The sequence below is a fragment of the Patella vulgata genome, chromosome 1, assembly GCF_932274485.2.
Source record: "Patella vulgata chromosome 1, xgPatVulg1.2, whole genome shotgun sequence".
In the NCBI taxonomy this organism is placed as follows: Eukaryota; Metazoa; Mollusca; class Gastropoda; family Patellidae; genus Patella; species Patella vulgata.
In genome coordinates this window covers 11775857-11794875 of record NC_065879.2, presented here as the reverse complement: position 1 = coordinate 11794875, position 19019 = coordinate 11775857, and the positions used below count along the sequence as shown (strand labels likewise).

The 19019-nt window shown below is 35.0% G+C and overlaps 1 protein-coding gene across 2 annotated transcripts in view; it reads right to left on the bottom strand.

Annotated features, from left to right (window-relative positions):
• Positions 1 to 5559: 5559 nt before the first annotated feature.
• LOC126808644 (rab9 effector protein with kelch motifs) overlaps positions 5560 to 19019 on the bottom strand; it is a 48384-nt gene continuing 34924 nt past the window's right edge. For both annotated transcript variants that reach the window (XM_050533547.2, XM_050533548.2), the window contains 2 exons: positions 12243 to 12452; positions 5560 to 11126 (listed from right to left, as the gene is read on the bottom strand). In XM_050533547.2, the coding sequence (XP_050389504.2) occupies positions 10879 to 11126; positions 12243 to 12452 (458 nt within the window). In that variant the 3' untranslated portion in view covers positions 5560 to 10878. The remainder of the gene's footprint in view (positions 11127 to 12242; positions 12453 to 19019) is intronic.

Genomic DNA, 19019 nt, shown 5'->3' with positions numbered 1-19019 from the left:
TTTCAGTCAAATTGCTTCACTCTGAACCAAGATATTAGCGATTCAATTTCAGGCTACCCTTGATCATCATTAATAATGTTGGTACGATAATAAAGCTGAGAATGCTTTGTGAACTCGGGGCCGGGGGTAGTCAATATTTACATATAGCAAGTTATAAAGGGTTAACTAACTATTAATAAGTTAACTTAATATTTTGTTCTTTACAAATTTAATAATTTATTATTTGACAACTTGGGTAAAGCAAAGAATTTATAGATTAACCCATAACTGATCAGATTCAAAATTTCTAAATAACATCTGTGGCCGAGTTCACAAAGCATTCTCAGACTTAAGTTAAGAATTTACTCAACTTTCAATCACTGTTTATGAGAAATATCTATGATCCAGAAACACAAAACATTGCACATAGTTTTTGATACATTAAAACGAGAAAAAGTTTTATAAAGGGCTATGTTTTAGTAAAAATAAGGCCAACAATTTTGAGTAAATTCTTAACTTAAGTCTGAGAATGCTTTGTTAACTCGAAGCCCGGTTACTAAATTATTGGTTAATTCATATTATTATAGATGAATGACAAGGTATCGTAGGTGACTTAAATTGAATAAATGATTATATTATAGACGTCCATTACTAAGTATATTAATCATTTGATGTGATGGTATTTCACAAGGCATTGTAGGTGACTTAAATTTAATAAATGATTATAATATAGACACTCATTATTATATTCAGATAATAATCATTTCATGTGATGGTATTTCACACATCGAGTTACAATCTTATTAAAATACACAGCCCAAATTTCATTTGGTTCTCATTTAGCTTCGATGATCTCTCATCGGTTGTCATTGGAGATCTGAGAGTGATTTGTGTAGGTGAACCTTGACTGAATATAGGTGAATGTAAGTATTTTTTTAACCAATCAGCATCTCTGTTTCTAGTATTATTTCTAAACCAGTCAGAAGTATCTTCCAGAATTCAAGGAACACTTTGTGTTGTGGTTGACTTAAACAGATGTATTTTATTGGCCATTCCCTTACATCAAACAGAACATAGTTTACATAAAAATCTTTCCAGGGGTTTTAATCATGAAAACTTAAACTTAGATATTTTAAGAATACTGACGGTTCATTGGATGTGCACTAAAATCATAGTACATAGTTTAGCATTTAGCCAATGAAAAGCCTGCATTCTTAAAGTAGTTTAGAATTAGGCAAATGAAGAGGCTGCATTCTTAAAATAGTTTAGCATTTGACCAATGAAGAGGCTTTATTCTTAAAATATTTTAGTTAGGGTCCCTTATCCTACTGCATTAAGGACAAATTAAATGAAATAAGGTCTGTATTTTAATAAGATTGTGTGGTTAATGTTTCATGAATTTTGATTGAGTTATAATTGTAGGACAAATCAGTCCTTTATGGATTTAGTTTTGTATTTAAACTTCACTGAATTTACACAGAAACTATTAGTTTCCCCATTTCATGGGTTTAAGAGTACATTCAACATATTATTGTATAAATTGTATATAATTTATTTTTATTCAGATAATCCTGTATTTATATGTAAATATATTATTGTCGAAATATTTCATATTCATATTAAACGTTTTGCATCACTTCCATTGCATAGAAGATCCATGTTCTAGTATTAATGATAGTATCACTGTCGAGTGTATACCTTGACTGTGTTAGTGTCTCGTACATTGAGATGAATGCTCTTCTAGAATATTTAACCCTTTCTTTACCAGTTATTAGCACACTCTGCAGATTTCTAGTATAGGCCATTCTAATAATTAAATATCACCTGGAAAGTTTTAAGTATTATTATGTTAAATCAGTGGTTCTCAACCTTTTTTTGCCAGTGGCACACATTGGAACACGTGAAAAAGTAACAGCACACCTGGCTAAATATATATGAGAAATATTTTAATTTTGCAGAATAAAAACACGGCAAGTCATAGACGGCATACAACTGTAGACACAGAATAGCCATAGACACATAGAATGACTCAAATTAAATAAAACAAAAACACAGCTATGAACTTAATTTTACTGCAGTGTTTCAAATTTCATCAGTCACATAGCTGACTTCTTAAGTGAGAAATTTGCTAAGTGTGCCGTTCAAAACTTCGCGGCACACTTAGGAAGATCTCGCGACACACCTGTATATCGCGGCACACTGGTTGAGAATCACTGTGTCAAATAATAAATAGTAAGCCACACACACTTCTGTGGAATCTTCTTATGCATCTTATAAATATTGTCCATTTGTTCATTTGTCATTTCATATATATATTTGTCTACCTCTACTAAATTTGTCTCATCAGTGGCCAGAACCTAATCTCTTAGAGAATGTTAATATTTACACAGAGGTGGCTCTCATTTACTTTCAAACCTACACAGTTAATTAACCCACATTAATCATTACCATGTTTTATTGAAATTAACATACTCTATTCATTGTAATTTACAGACACATTTGATTTGATTACCTAAATTTGATTCCCCGCTTGTATGTGACAAGGAGTAGGGTTGCCTGTCCTCTGGTTTCCTCCCACTGCTAAAAACCTGAACGTGCAAGCGAATTATTGAAATAAAATTAACCACATGTTACTCCTGAAATGACCTAGTCTGTGTCAAGTGGACATTAAACCCATTTCTCTCTATCTCTCATTACCTACATTAGAATAGATATGCGACAACCATTGGACTGCTGTGGGTGTATGTTTTGTTGCATGGCAACCTATCTTTATAGTCTATTGATAGTGCTATTGCAGTCTGTCATCCATGTCATAAGATGTTGTAAATACTTCTGTTACTTCTGTTTCACTATGTTTCTTTTTAAAAAAAAAAAAAATAACTGTAAATTATGTAGTCATAATCATGTCCACCCAAAACAAATCTTGGGTCAAAAAAGAAATATTTTTGTGTTTTTTGCTCATGATCATAGTATAAATGGCAATAGTAAGATATTGTTTATCCTACCAAGAAAATGTCTCCATTAGCAATATCAAATAGGGCAATATTTATAATTATTACAGGAGTTTCATTGGTTCGTTAAATCTGAAACAAAAAGGTCAATTTTTGGGCAGTAAAATAATCATATCAATGACGGACCAAACTTGCTGCTTCTTTCATGAAAAAAAATATCTTGATTTGTATTGATATCTTTAGAATAGTGATATCTTTCATATTTGGATCAAGCTCCAACATAATAGTTGACATTCTTCAAATTTTCAGAATTGACTAGGAGCCATGTTAATGAGAATTTTAGTTAAAATATATTAAAGATGTAGCCTTTTTATTTTATAGCCAACAAAAAGGCTGCTTCTTAAAAATATTTTGATGTTAAGGTTTTGTGAATATCGCCCAGAAATATAGTAGACAAAGGTTGAATTAATTCTTATCCAGATGGATAGTCAGCAATCGAACCCACTCTCGGATAAATATGTTTTTTTGTTTGTGACAACCTACTGTCCTTATCAAATATTTGACTTGTGACAGCAAAATGAGTAGAAAATCACAAGTCATTGTTGTATATCAAAATTGGCGGCTAAAATTTCTTTTTTTTTTTTAGTTTTAAAGATGTAACATGATTTCAAAATTGAAAGTTATATTTAATGAATAAAAGCAAACCAAAAGTATTGAAACGTTACATGTAATAAACCAAGAAGTAGTAAATCTATAAAGTTGTGTTATTATGAATATCATACCTCTACTTTTAAATGTTATTTAAGGATATGATCCAACAAAAAAGATTTTTTTAGCCTATTTCGACATTTTCATAACAAAACACAACACAAGGTATATATGGATACTTCTCTATTATTTAATAACGACGTTTCGTAACACATACTTGAAAACATGACTTGAATGTGTTACGAAACCTTGTTACTTGAAAACGTGACCTGTATGTGTTACGAAACGTGGTTATTAAATAATAGAGAAGTAGTTATATCCATATATACCTTGTGTTTTGTTTTGTTATGAATAGTTAACCGTGCTTCTAGATGTCATTTAAAGAATGTCAGTATTGAATGACTTTCGACACATTTTGCTATCACATGTGAGTTTAATGTAAGTGCTATTATTATTATTATTATTATTGTTAAATGATTGTGTATATTAAAGATTATTTTAAGGATAACAAATTAAATTTGAATGTGAAATAGTCATGGTGATGATTATTAATGATTCCTTCATGTTTCTCTTTATTTGATGTTGAAAATAAATTATATGGAAAATATTAAAATCTGGTTGTTTATTATTGAGTTGTGGCTCAGTGAGGAAGGTGCTAGCTAACTAACCTGGAGGGCCATGGGTCAGATCCCGGTGTTGATAGAGAAATGCGGTTTAATGTCTCTTCTGCAGCAACTGTACGTGCTACTGAAGAAGAATGGGGGTTGGGTGGTCAAATTGTATCTTAAGGTCTGTCATTGAGTCAACTGGCGTGGATTCGATTCCCAGGTTGTATGTGACAAGAGTTTGGTTACCAGTCTAACCGTGTGGGTTTTCTCTCGGTCTTCTGGTTACCTTCCATTGCTATAGATCCATATGCGCAACAAATTATTGAAATAAAATTAACCCATGTTAGTTCCAAAAAGACCTAGTTTGAGTCAAGTGGACATTAAAGCCCATCTCTCCTTTTCTCTATTTACAATTACATGTAACTTTTATGATACGTCACTCTCACCCTGGATTAACCAGTAGTTTCCCTTACGTCCACAATATCTTGTGTGAAACAGGGATCTGTGTTGCTCACTAACCAGGTCTGGGGTTTGATCCCGATGTTGGCTGAGAAATTTCACTGGGATTTCCAGTGTGGTTTCTCCTTGTCAGTGGTGCAGGGCAAGGAATAGTGTCTAGTCATTCAGATGGGAAGCTAAAACGAGTTCCTGTGTACACAGCGTGCACAAAATAGAATCGCTTGACAGTTCAAATTCGAAATAACAGTTGGCCGTAGCACTGCTCTCTGGGACAATATTTCCATCATAACACACTGCATAGCATATGCATATCTTCGTTAGCCCAGTTGACAAAGAAAAAAAAGTAGGAAGTTAAACACCATTTTATGTAATGGTCAAGTGAAATTCCACTTGATGTACCTACCCATAATTTGAAATCATTTGGATCCAGACCTTTTCGATATAGTGCATCAATTGTGTGAAAAACACTCCCAAGAAATATCCGACTATGTGATTCTGTGTCAGTTATTAAATCCAAAGTGAAAACTTTGTTATTTAGTCACTATCATTAATACTCCAAAGTGAGAACATTTTCTAGTGCCTAGTGCATTCCCTAGTGGATTGAATAGTTGCAAGATACAAATATCATCATTATTATTATTATTATTGACCAGTTTGAGAAGGCTAATATAGGCATATTACTATACCCTGAACATTCCCTTTCAGAGAAACAACAAATTACGTCGCAATAGTTTTCCGTTACACATTTTATTTAACGGTCAAGTGAAATTCCACTATTGACCAGTTTGAGAAGGTTAATACAGGCATATTACCCTGAACACTCCCTTTCAGAAAAACAACAAATTACGCTGCAATAGTTTTCCGTTACACATTTTATTCCATATCCATAGATTTGACTTGCGACATTCGTTTATTGGTTATATGAAAGATGTACACAAAATTCAATTAATGAAAGAGAAAAAAAAAACGATAACTTTTCAAAATATCTGAATGATATTAGATTATTTATACATGCATAAAGAAATTAAAGCCAATTAGAATTGAGCTTTTGCTTATGATATGCATAGATTTACCATACAAAATAACACAGATGGGATGAATTATATAATTCTAAGTTTGGGTTAGTATTGTATGCATTAGGCTCTCCTGATAAAACTTAAAATGAAAAGATCTCTTTGATTTGGGTCAAAATTTTTTGATTTCACTGATTTTTTTGCTGTTGACTTAACTGAAACTTTTACCTCCATCTAGTGTTGACATCAGGGGGGTGTCATTTCAAAATTTTGCTCCTCAGACATTTTTAGTTGAGGTTAAATAAAGAGGGCAGAATCAGGTCAACAGAAGTTGTCAATTTTAGGAAAAAGAGTCAATAAGCTTCCATTCCCTTTAATAGACTTTAACAACAAATTACAAATATTTTTTATGTTATGTAGCATATCGTGTCCTGAATAATAGTACAAAAAACAGGTGCATTTTGCTATTTAACATATTAAATTCCTGTAGAGGATTCTAATTCATGTCAGTAATATTCCTAAAAAATATGTGTTTTCGTTTATAGGATAATATTCCATACAGGATTCGTTTATAGGATAATATTCCATACAGGATTCTAAGTCATGTCAGTAATATTCCTAAAAAAATATATGTTTTCGTTCATACGATAGGAAATCAAAGCTGTCAGTAATATTCCTAAAAAACGTGTCTTCGTTTATACGACAAAAAATAAAAGATACATGTATAACTAATTATATAATTTTGTCCCTTCATTAATAAAAATAATTCTTCAAATTAAAACAATTTCAATATTTTAGTTTGACTTAAATCAAAGAGGTTTCTCCCTTAAGTTTCACCATAATATATTCTTATGAGAAAGCAAATTTCTATGATTCTTGGGTAAGGACATTGACATGTAAGCATTCATATTACTTTAAGGGTGCAGTGAAATTACAAATCTGACCATCACTTATTGTACACACAAGACCAGGGGTGGCCAACCTATATCACAAGTAGCCATTCGAATGAAATTGAGTTCAATGTCCTTTGGGTTTTTTGCACCGACTGGACTAATCAAGAAATGAAATGAAATGGGGTTTAACATCCTACTGTTCTGCTCCGAACTGGGCTAATGAAGACGGGCATATCCAATACAGTGTGCTATGAGGGAAATTTTCCCCGAACAGCGGCACTACGGCCTACTCTTATATTGAATTCCAACTGTCAAGGGATCTTTTACACCCACGCCAATTTGTACAAGGGACCTCTGTTTTTCGTCCCATCTGAACGACTGACAGCTGTCCTTGTCAGGCCCTCTGTCCTGCATCACTGACAAGGGGGCACAACGCCGGAAAATCTGAATGAACTTTCTCAGCCAATGCAGGAATCGAACACCCGACCTCCAGGCTAGCGAGCCAGCGTCTTACCCATTTAGCCATCATGACCCCCGGACTAATCAAGAAGGGGTACCACATTGGTCCTCATGATCTAATATAAATAAGACCAGTGAGACACATATGTTAAAATTAAGGTAAATGAATGTTTCTATCTCTGTAAGGTGCCAAGGTGCTGGCCCACCAATCAGAAGGAGCTGATTTTGAGTAAGTTCCTCAGGATTTTCCAATGTGAATTCCACTTGACAGATGTATATGATGGAGGACCTGGCAAGGATCCGTGTCTATTCGATAAACCAAGGTTTGGCACAGAGGTAAAAGAACTCTTGACAGCTGGAGTTTGAAGCCGTTGTTCCGCGATCCAGGCATAATTTCCCTCATAGTACATGCTAAACCGTATTTCATTTCATTTCTATGTATGTAAACATTTTTTCTTAAATTAATCTTTTGAAGTCTCAGCGATAGTGTTTGGCACACACAATGTAACAGGTTGGCCTTCCCCTGGCTCGACACAGTTTGTATAATTTCATATCACATGATCCCATTGTGATGAAACAACTATCAATATTAAAGCTTTTTTTAACTCTAAATCTATTACTTAATACCTAATTAGTACCATTCATAGAAATGTACAAAATCTAAAATACATGTATTTACAAATTTGCATAACAATTTGGTAGCATACAGTATGTATATATTGATTTCGCTAGATCAGCTAACCCTTCAATCCATTTTTTTCTCAATATAACGTTGTCCAGTAATTGGCATTGTTAGCACATGCACATTGACCAATATGATGTGGTTTTGTATTTGTGGCTGTCTTGAGAGCACGGGACAAATGGCGGTCTCGGAGGTCAAGAGATATATTGGGGAGAGACGGTCAGGTGGTAATTCCTTGCGACGGCTAATTTGTGGCTGAACCGAGCTCCCATTGTATGCCTGCCTGGCACTGATCCCTCGATCGCGAGCTGTGCAAGCTTCAGAGTTTGAAATAAGAGGAAGAGACTGACCAATGAGAATGGATCTTACATATTGAACTTATTCAAATTAAGCATTACTCTTAGAACATGAGTTGCTGTTCAAAAATCTTATGTGTTAGGACATTTTTGGAGTGAACAAAGGTCAGAATTAGTTCACCATAAGTCGTTATTAGCTTCGGGACATAGGGTTGATAAGTTTGCATTCCTTTAACGGGGTTAACAAGTGGAGTGTTCCTGATTCTCCTGGATCATGGATATTTAAAATTCAGAAGCTTTGAATTCAAAGGGTTAGAAAAGTAATGCCTATTTATTTGTAAATCTATAATTTTATAATTTTATAAACTATATAACCTATGCTAAATACGGTCCTACTAAATATGTTACAACAAATATTATCTTAGGCCAAATCAATTTTAATTTGTGTTCTTCAAAAAAATCCAGTAAAAATTTTGTGTGTTATTCTTTTTGGAGAGAGAGAGAGAGAGAGAGAGAGGTGTGTTTAACTCCACTCCACACAAACTAGGTCATTTCAATACATGTAATTCGTTTGTGAGTAGGGGTCTTTTAGCAGTGAGAGGAAACGGGGGGATCGGGAGAAAACAGCATGAGGTTGGACACGCAACCCTACTCCTCATAACGTACAAGTGGACAATCAAAACCACGCCACTTGACTCAATGACAGACCTTCTGATCCAACGCGCATGCGTTAATCATTCGGCCATCCAACCTCCCAAATCATCAAGATCCTAAAGAACCAGTGCTTCATGTTTATAAAATTGTGCGGGAGCATTTGCCCCCCCCCCAAAATTTATTTTCGGGCAATGAAAAATTCGACGACCTTATTTTTCTATTAACGTTTAGAGAAAAAATATAACTAACTTATTTCTATGAGATCCACACTGCCCGAAAAGTATTTTCTCGTCTTTTTCTTGTCCACTGCATGCCCGAAAATATGCCCGAAGCTCTCTTATGATAGGTATGCCCGAAAAAAGGTATTGATTTCGGGCAATTTTCTCTTATGCCCCCCTGAATTACTTTGAGCTCCTACGTCTATGCTGAAGAACTAAAAATCAAACTGACTTGGCCTAAATTTTAGCTAATTTCTCACAACATACATAATCAAGCATAGAAACAAATAATATTATTTGAACAATAAAATCCAACATCATCTTAAATAATAAATACAAAATTATAATGCTAACACCAAATTAGTATAACAATTAACAATAAAATGTACACCTTATATCTTCAAAAAAATGAAATATATTACCATTTTAGAAGCAGGGAGCAAGGTCCAAAAGAAATGATACCAGGGATTTCAGCAAGCTCTTTATTTACAAATTTTGTTTACTGTGGATAAGTAGGATATTTTTTTTCCAAAGAATATGATAACTTTTAGTATTATTCCATTTATTAAATATATTTTCAAGTGTTTTAGAGGAGGCAAGTCGCTAACTCGATATCATTCACAGTCTTCGACATTGAAAACACGACTTATTGGTCAATTTAAATCAACATTGTTGTTTTATTTACCATGAAAAGATGGGCTTCTGAAATATCAAATATCATCCACAGTCTTCGACATTGCAAACACGACTTATTGTCAATTTAAATCAACATTGGTGTTGTTATCTTAACATGTAAAGATGGGCTTCTGATATCCAATATTTAAGACAAAATGAACATTTTAAAATTGGCACACAAATCGCATGCCAGAATGCTTTAGAGTGCCATTTGTAATTAAGCGACTTGATGAACAAGGCTAAACATACCCCACAGAATACTACCGGTGTAGACTGGAATAACCAGTCGCCAAAGACTGCCATTTAATTGGGACTCTTTGCATATTTTGCCGAACATAACTGATTAGAAATCACAGTAATATTGAATGTAAATCAATTTATATACATTCATAATACATTATTATACACATTTGTGTCCATTTCTAGGTGACAAAGAATAGAGATTTAGCTCCTTTATGGTTAAATTTCTTTGAAATTCTAATGCTAAAATGACTGACAGATAAGTTCTACAGTTGGTCAATTTCACTGCCTGGTCAGTAAAGACTGGCAGATATGACTGAAACAAGAGCCATGGATCAAACTGAGTTTTACCAATTACTGCTAGAGTTTATGATGAGCCCTGTGTTTGATATAGCTTTATTTAACATCCACTTCCACCAATGAACTGATGAAACCAGTAATTAAATAATGCTGATGATATGATGTCCATTAAGATGGTGATGATTAAAAAAAAAATTAAAAAATTTGATCCCTTTTAAAATACAACAAACAATTTTCATCAATTTCATCAATAAATTACTCAATGAATATATTTCATCAATTATTTTCTAATCAATTATTTTGTCTATTTTTAATCACCATAACCATTTAGACAAGCCATTATAAGATGTTATACAAAGTTTAAAAAAATCTACTCAAAATCTGCTAAAATACTGCACAAACTTTGATCAAAAATAAGTTTTACCATCGAGCACCGACCAATGTTAAGGGATGGATATTGAAATGGGTCATGTTTTTCGTCTTTTCTCAGGGTTTTTTTCCGAAGCATATCTAATAACCCATTAAAGATATCTTTATGAAACTTTGCTAATTAGAAATGTTTCAGATTTAATGGTTACATGTGTTTCAATTTGACTTAGGTTTTGGCATTTGGCATGTTGATGACATGGGCTTTTTGTTTGAGTTACACTTTTGTTAAAAAAAATTTTTTTTTTTTTTTGGAGGGGGGAGGGATTATAATTTTGGGGATATTTTCGACAGTTGTAAGGAATATTGTAGTATTTTCATTCCAGTAACATAACTAAAGTATCATCGAATATTTCTCCAACTGTGTCCATACCACCATTTATTAAACATAGCGTGTAAGTTTTCATGTCCGCTTGTGATGTGACGGGTGCATCTCCTGTGGTTGAATCGTTTGTTGTAACATTCTTTGCCTTATCTGGAGATGTGAAACTATCTGTCACGTCGACTATATTACAAGCTCCAACCGAATCTGTCAATTTTTCTGTCTCCGTTTCTGCTGTCACTTCTGAAAATGTAATAAAATTGGGGTTTAACGTCCTACTGTTCTGCTCCGAATTGGGCTAAAGAAGACGGGCATACACCATACAGTGTGCTAAGAGGGAAATTTTGCATGGACAGCAGCACTACAGCCTACTCTTATATCAAATTCCAACTGTCAAGGGATCTTTTACGCGCACGCCAATGTGTACACAGGTCCTCGGTTTTTTGTCCCATCCGTACAACTAGACAGCTACCTGGCTAATCAGAAATGACATCACCAGAATTTTTTTGGGTGATTTGATATATGTTTATTTCTTGCAATGTAATTTCTCCTATCCGCAGGTTTGTCAGTTTTGTTTTGTGTGTAGTGTGGTCTTCCTGTACATACTATTAGATATTTTCCAATATATAAGGTGCCATATTTAACCATCACAGAAATGGAGCTACATGATCAAAAGTCAATGTGTAATTTTGTATGCCACTAAGATCGAAGTCCTGGTTAAACAGATGCTAAATCTTCCTAATATGGTATCAAATCGCTCAGCAGAGAGCTGTTAAAGGAGCATGACTAATGGGAGATTTTTTTTCAGCTCACTAACCAAATACAGAAAACAAAGAAAGGCATTTGATTTTCAAATGTTTGACAAATTGGATACACAAGTGAATATTTTGATTTTAAACGAAACAACAGCACTCTACGTTATACCAACGTGATTAAATAACAGATCTGTATTTTGTTTCGTTTTTTATACTTTCGATGGCTTACACTACATGAAGATCTGACCGGTTGTACTGGAAGGTCATGTCAGAGGTTATATGAGCAGCATGAAATGCCAAGAACTCGCTTCAACCAGAACACTCTGGTAATATAACAACTCTTTCAGATTCTAGTAAAGACAAGTAAAACGAAATTTTGAACTATCAAAAAGAAATTTGGAACTATTAAAAACGAAACGAAATAAGTTCTGTGTTTATAATCAGATTGACTTTCTACCCACTTCATTCGATATTCAACTAATGATCATACATTTTAATTATTTTTGGAAGGATGAGGGTCAACTAAACCTTATTTGTAATTTTTCGACTTGTGCGGTTTTTACGTGTACCTTTATTTTTTTACCATGCAGCAGGAAATACATACCTGTGGTTTGAGTAGGAACTGAACCTGTGACCTCTAAATCTTTCTCTAATAAATGTGTTGTGTTTTGGCGAAGTTCGTTAATGGACGATGATGACTGGTCGTTGTTGTTTGTTGATGATGATCTGTATATATCTATGATACACATCCCAAAATCCAACCTACTGGAGGGCGGTGGACCATCAAGTTTTATTTCACTCCATGTCATACTAACTGAAAATATATATAAAAAAAACCCCAGATATAAGTGGAATTATCTTATTTCCTCTAGCAATATGGAAAGTGATCAGCAAAGCTCACAATAAATCAATAAGAGAGAGAAATGGGGTTTAACGTCCACTCGACACAACTAGGTCATTTCGGGACTAAAATATGGTTTAATTTTATTTCAATAATTTGCTTGCGCATAGAGGTCTTTACCAGTGGGAGGAAACTGGAGGACCCGGAGAAAACCCACGAGGTTGGACCGGTGAACCTACTCCTTGTCATGTACAACCGGGGATTCGAAACCACGCCAGTCGACTCAATGACAGACCTTATGATACAGCGCGCACACGCTAAAAATAAATAAAGTTTGTCATATGACTGTTCATGCTGGTCAAAGGTCAGGGCTGTTTAAGCTATATTGTACATGTAGTACAGTTTTCCCCTTCATTTACTGGATGATGTGACCACCTAATTACCATATTATAAACATGTACATATTGTATATTGGTTAATACATGTTATATCTAAATGTATTCAAAGTTTCTGTTATATGACCCACATATACATGTACTTAAATTAATCTTTTAACTGATCTGTATATTTTTTTTTTTTTCTCTATTGTAAATTATTGTCATGTGTTATTCAATTTATTAGCTATATCTTTTGTATTATATTTTCTACGAAGGACAGGATGTTAGAAAGGCTATTATAGCCTAATCTTCAACCCTTCTTAAATAAAGTCATTATTATTATTTATTATAATCCAGCCTTTTATCAATAGTAATCGAGATTACAAGTAGTTATACAATCACTACAGTCAATATATTTTGGAATTTTGAATATTATTCACCAAATCTTGATGTCCGATTGGGCATATTCCTAGTCGGATTTTGGGAAAATCGTGTAGGACATGTCCGGAATATACGGGCGAAATAGCATCCCTGGACAAAAGTGTCACCTGCTCAAACTATTCACTTTTCTCCAAGTCCTCCGGTTTCCTCCCACTGCTAAAGACCCTTACGCACACGCATATTATTGAAATAAAATTGTACATGTTAGTCCCGAAGTGACATGGTTTATGAATGTTAAACCTCAGATGTATATCTCGTGCATTTTAATCATGGTATTTATAAATATGAAAGATGATAGGATCCCTTAATAATAACTCGTAACATATCGTATTTTCAGCAACAATCACGTACATGTTTAAATAAAATTATACCATGTTAGTCCTGAAATGACATGGTTTGTGAATGTTAAACCTCGTGTATAACTCGTGCGTTTTAATCACGGTGTTTATAGATATGAAAGATGATAGGATCCCTTAATCATAGCTCGTAACATCGTATTTTCAGCAACAATCACGTACATGTTTAAATAAAATTAAAATGTTAGTCCTGAAATGACATGGTTTGTGAATATTAAACCTCGTGTATATCTCGTGCGTTTTAATCACAGTATTTATAGATATGAAAGATGATAGGATCCCTTAATCATAGCCCGTAACATATGGTGTTTTCAGCAACAATCACGTACGTTGGATATAGTTTTCAATCAAAGGAATAATTAACATTAATAGATTATATTAAAGATACATGCTCATGAAAGTATTTATACGAGTTATTTAATGGTAGTAAAAAAGAAAGGTATTACATTCCTTGTAAAAAAAAATACACAGGGATCCACTGACTACATCAGTGTGAAAGAATGGAATTTAAAGGCCCTTTCTTTAGATAATATTAATAACATTTCTAGTTTATTGAGTGAAGTATGGTATAGACTCAAGTACGGTAGAGACAGCTGGAATTATGTAAGGACCATATCAACAATACCAGTACACAAAAGATCAACAGAAGTTTGTTAAGTACATATTAGAAATCAAATGGGAGAGGGTGAGAGAAATGGGATTTAATGTCCACTCAACACAAACTGGGTCATTTTGGGACTAACATACAGTTCAATTTTATTTCAATAATTTGCGTGGGCATAGGGGTCTTTAGCATTGGGAGGAAACCAGAGGACCCTGAAAAAAGTTGGACAGGGGACATACATGTATACCATATATAAGGACAGCAATAGCATTTCCACCTACAATTGCAACTGTCAAGGGTCCTTTCATGTGCACATCAATTTGTACAGAGGAAATCAGGACTAGAAGCTGATTCTTGCCAGGCAGAGAGAGAGAGAGAGAGAGAGAGAGAGAGAGGGGTCTTTAGCAGTGGGAGGAAACTGGAGGACCCAGAGAAAAATAAAACCCATGAGGTTGCACAGACGACCTCACTCCTTGTCACGTACAACCAGGGAATCGAAACCACGCTAGTTGACTCAATGACAGACTTCATGATACAGCGCGCAGTGTTAACCATTTGGCCATCCAAGCCTCCCAGGCCACGATAACCCAGCTTAAAAAAAAAATAATTTATCTTAAACAAACTTGGCTGAACCATCTGAACTTAATAGATGGTAATAGATCCTGTAATAATAGTTGTTGTAACTGGTAATGTTGCATGAAGAATGCCAGGATGTTCTCGACATTATGAAATATATCTAATCTACTCAACAAATTAATAAAGTGTGAAAATATCTTTAAATAGAAAAGCTATTAGTGCCTGAAGGTTGGTTCTAACTACTACTAAATTACAAGATGGATGGATGGCTTTATAATATGTGTATACACAGTTAAAGGTTATGTCCCAGATATATTTCACCAATGAAATGAAATGGGGTTTATCGTCCTACTTTTCTGCTAATGAAGACGGGCATACCCCATGAAGTGTGCTGTGAGGGATACTTTGCCTGGACATCCTTGCTATGGCCTACTCTTATTTTGTACTCAAATGTCAAGGCCAGGGTTCTTTTCTGTGCATGCTGATGTGTGCACAGGTCCTCAGTTATTGCTGACAGCAGAGAGAGAGAGAGAGAGAGAGAGAGAGAGAGAGAGAGATGGGATTTAATGTCCACTCAACACAAACTAGGTCATTTTGGGACTTAAATATGGTTCAATTTTATTCCAATGATTCGCTTGTGCATAGGGGTCTTTCGTGGTGAAAACAGCAACAGAGTCAGGATAAGCATGTCTATAATCATTATGTAATCTGATTTTTTTATATGCGTTACGTGGGCCTAACTCTTATAAATAAATCTGTCAATTATTTCCAAACAGCTCAAGATGCTTTAATGAAAATTTTCAGACAAAGAAAGAGACAGAACTAGGGTTTAACATTTACTCCATTCAAACAAACAAGATTATGTCATTTCAGGACTTTCTTTTCGTTTCTTTTTTGTAAAAATTTGATAGCACTAAGGGACTTAGAACCCAGATAAAACCTACAAGAGAGAAAGAGAAATGAGGTTTAACTTCCACTCAATACAAACTTGCACTTAGGGGTCTTTAGCATTGGGGGGGAACTGGAGGAGTTGGGGAAAACCCACGAGGTTGGACAGGTGACTCTACTCCGTATCATATACTAGCGGGAAATCAAAACCTTGCAACTTGACTGAAGGACAGACCATACGATTAAACTATTCACCTTATGATCCAACGTGCACGCTATAACCATTCGTCGTACTATTATTGGAAATAACTACCCTATAAATAGGTTTTATATGCATTTTGAAGATATCAAAATACACGGTTGAACAGGCTACACGAATATTTCAGACCTCATGACCTAAAACACACCCATAAGGTGAGCAACATGAAATCTTATACCAAACTTAATAATAAACAGGAAAAAGGTTTATATATGGGACTTTTTTTTTATCAATCTACATTGTATAGACTTTGAATTCTGTCTTATGGTTTGGATCGTTCGTACTTGGTTTTATTTTATTAAATTTACATTCAGACGAAAAAACACTATAACAAGACATGCTACCACACTACCATAGCCAACTCCATCCTCTGGGGTTAAAAAATAATTGAGGAAAGATTATATCCCCCCCCCCCTACAATCTGGGACAGGTCCTTTAATCCATAGAGCCTTAGGCATCACTTCCCCCCCCCCCCATCTGGGACAGGTCCTTTAATCTATAGATCTTGAGGCATCCCCCCACCATCTAGGACAGCTCCTTTAATCCATAAAGCTTGAGGCATCTCTGCCCCCCCCCAACCATCTAGGACAGCTCCTTTAATCCATGGAGCTTAAAGCGCCCCCCCCCCCACCATCTAGGACAGCTCCTTTAATCCATAAAGCTTGAGGCATCACCCTCCCCCCACCATCTAAGACAGCTCCTTTAATCCATAAAGCTGGAGGCATCCCCCCCCCAACCATCTAGGACAGCTCCTTTAATCCATAAAGCTTGAGGCATCTCCCCCCACGCCCAAACCATCTAGGACAGCTCCTTTAATCCATAGAGCTTGAGGCATCTCCCCACCCCACCATCTAGGATAGCTCCTTTAATCTATAGAGCTTGAGGCATCTTCCCCACCCCACCCCCACACACCCCACCATCTAGGACAGCTCCTTTAATGCACAGAGCTTGAGGCATCACCCCCACCCCCTATCTAGGACAGCTCCTTTAATCCACAGAGCTTGAGGCATCTGCCCCACCTCACCACCCCACATCTAGGACAGCTCCTTTAATCCATAAAGCTTGAGGCATCTATAAATATGATGAATCATTGGGCTGTAAAACTATAATCTATTAGCCATTTATCACTGTAGGACAGATATCAGATATCTCATCACTATTTAATTCATATAAAAAAATATATATTAACAATGTCAGCCTGATTCTATTGAGGAAGTATATACTACAAGTATAAAAACATCTTGTCATTGGTTGGCTCAGAGTTATCAAACATAGTGTACTTTACACTTTTTAAAATAACTTATGTATAAGATAGAGGGCCACATAACATAATATAGATCATTGAGAGAGAGAGAGAGAGAGAGAGAGAGAGAGAGGGTTTAACATCCACTCGCCACAAACTGTGTCATTTTGGGACTAACATATACATGTAGTTCAAATTTATTTTAATAATTTGCTTGTGCATAGGGTCTTTAGCAGTGGGGTGAAACCAGGTTGGACAGGCGACCCTACTCCTTGTCACCTTCAGTTGAAACCACACCACTTGACTCAATCACAGACCTTCTGATCGAACATGCATGCATTAACCATTTGCCCCATCCCAGATTATTAAAGCTCTACCCAATTTATAAGACCAGACTTTAAGTGCATCTTTGAATTAAATGTATTAATTCTATGTCAATCAATGAACTCATTACTTAGATATTAAAGATACCTTCCCATGTATTGATGATATATTTGAACTAAAAACAGATTCAAACTAATCAATCTATCAAACATTTGCTATAATCCTTCTTCAAACATTGTATTACGAAAAAATACTCCAAGCTATAAAAAGAAGTCATGTTTCTGTCACGGTACTTAGCGGTCGCGGTGACTAGCAATGGGTGCCGAGCCGATCGCTGTCCATTTACCATAGTAAATTCTCAGCTTATCCAGTGCCCATGTCTCAAAAACTGTTGTCTCACTCTTTTTACGTCCGCTCACCATCAAGTGTATATATGCATCAAGCGCTCCTTAACGTAAAGAGGTCAGACAATCAATGCGTGCAACCTTTGACGTCACTCGAGCAAACAGCCCTTAATCATCAGGCTGCAAATTAGTGACACCCTCTCATTTTTGCCCTGTGCGTGCTCCATGGGCATTTTTCAAGGAATCCAGTATTTTTCTACAGAAGTAAGACTGGGTGTCTCTAATTTCCATACAATGTATACATGTACCAAAATTTTTGGGACACGATAAATACTTTTTGGGAAAGTATCTCTAAACTAACGATTTTGGTCTACCCGTTCTATGACACCAGAGCTAAATCTGCCTAATTCAGGTCTTTTTTCTGACTTTAAATCATACATAAATTATAATGTAGAAATTCATTCAAATGTCAAGACCATAATCAACTCTCTAAACCATTGGATGGCCGAGATTTAAACGGATTTGAACATAGGCCAGATTTTAAATTTAACAATAAAATGGATAATTGAGACTTAGTCTTCCAGCACCATTGCTACGGTAGCAAATGATCTACACTGCATTTTTTAGCCTAAAGTTACAATTTTTCATCTTAAAAATAACCGAAACATTACCAACTATTGTTATAATCTCATATTTAAAAGGAATTGAAGACATTTGAAACAAAATTAAGGATCTCAACTGAAATTCAAGGATATTTTCCTATTTCCGCGAAATTCAAGGATATTCAAGACCTTGAAAATGAAATTTTAAATTTAAGGATATTCAAGGATTTTCAAGGACCGCGGGAACCCTGACATAATGCAACTTTAAACCATCTTTGAGAGAGATAATGAATGGTGTCTGTATTGACTTATCCAATGTGCAACTAATTTATTAAAGATTGTTTAATGGTTAACACATGTAGTAACTGTCGGAGTCAGACAGCAGATAATTATTATTTGATTTAACCCAGAGTTCAATTCTCTCTCTTTAAGTTTACTTGTAGGTAAACTAGTAGGTATATTGATATAACCAATTGGAAATAAACACTGGCAACTCTACAGTTTACATGTACACAACTTCACAGGA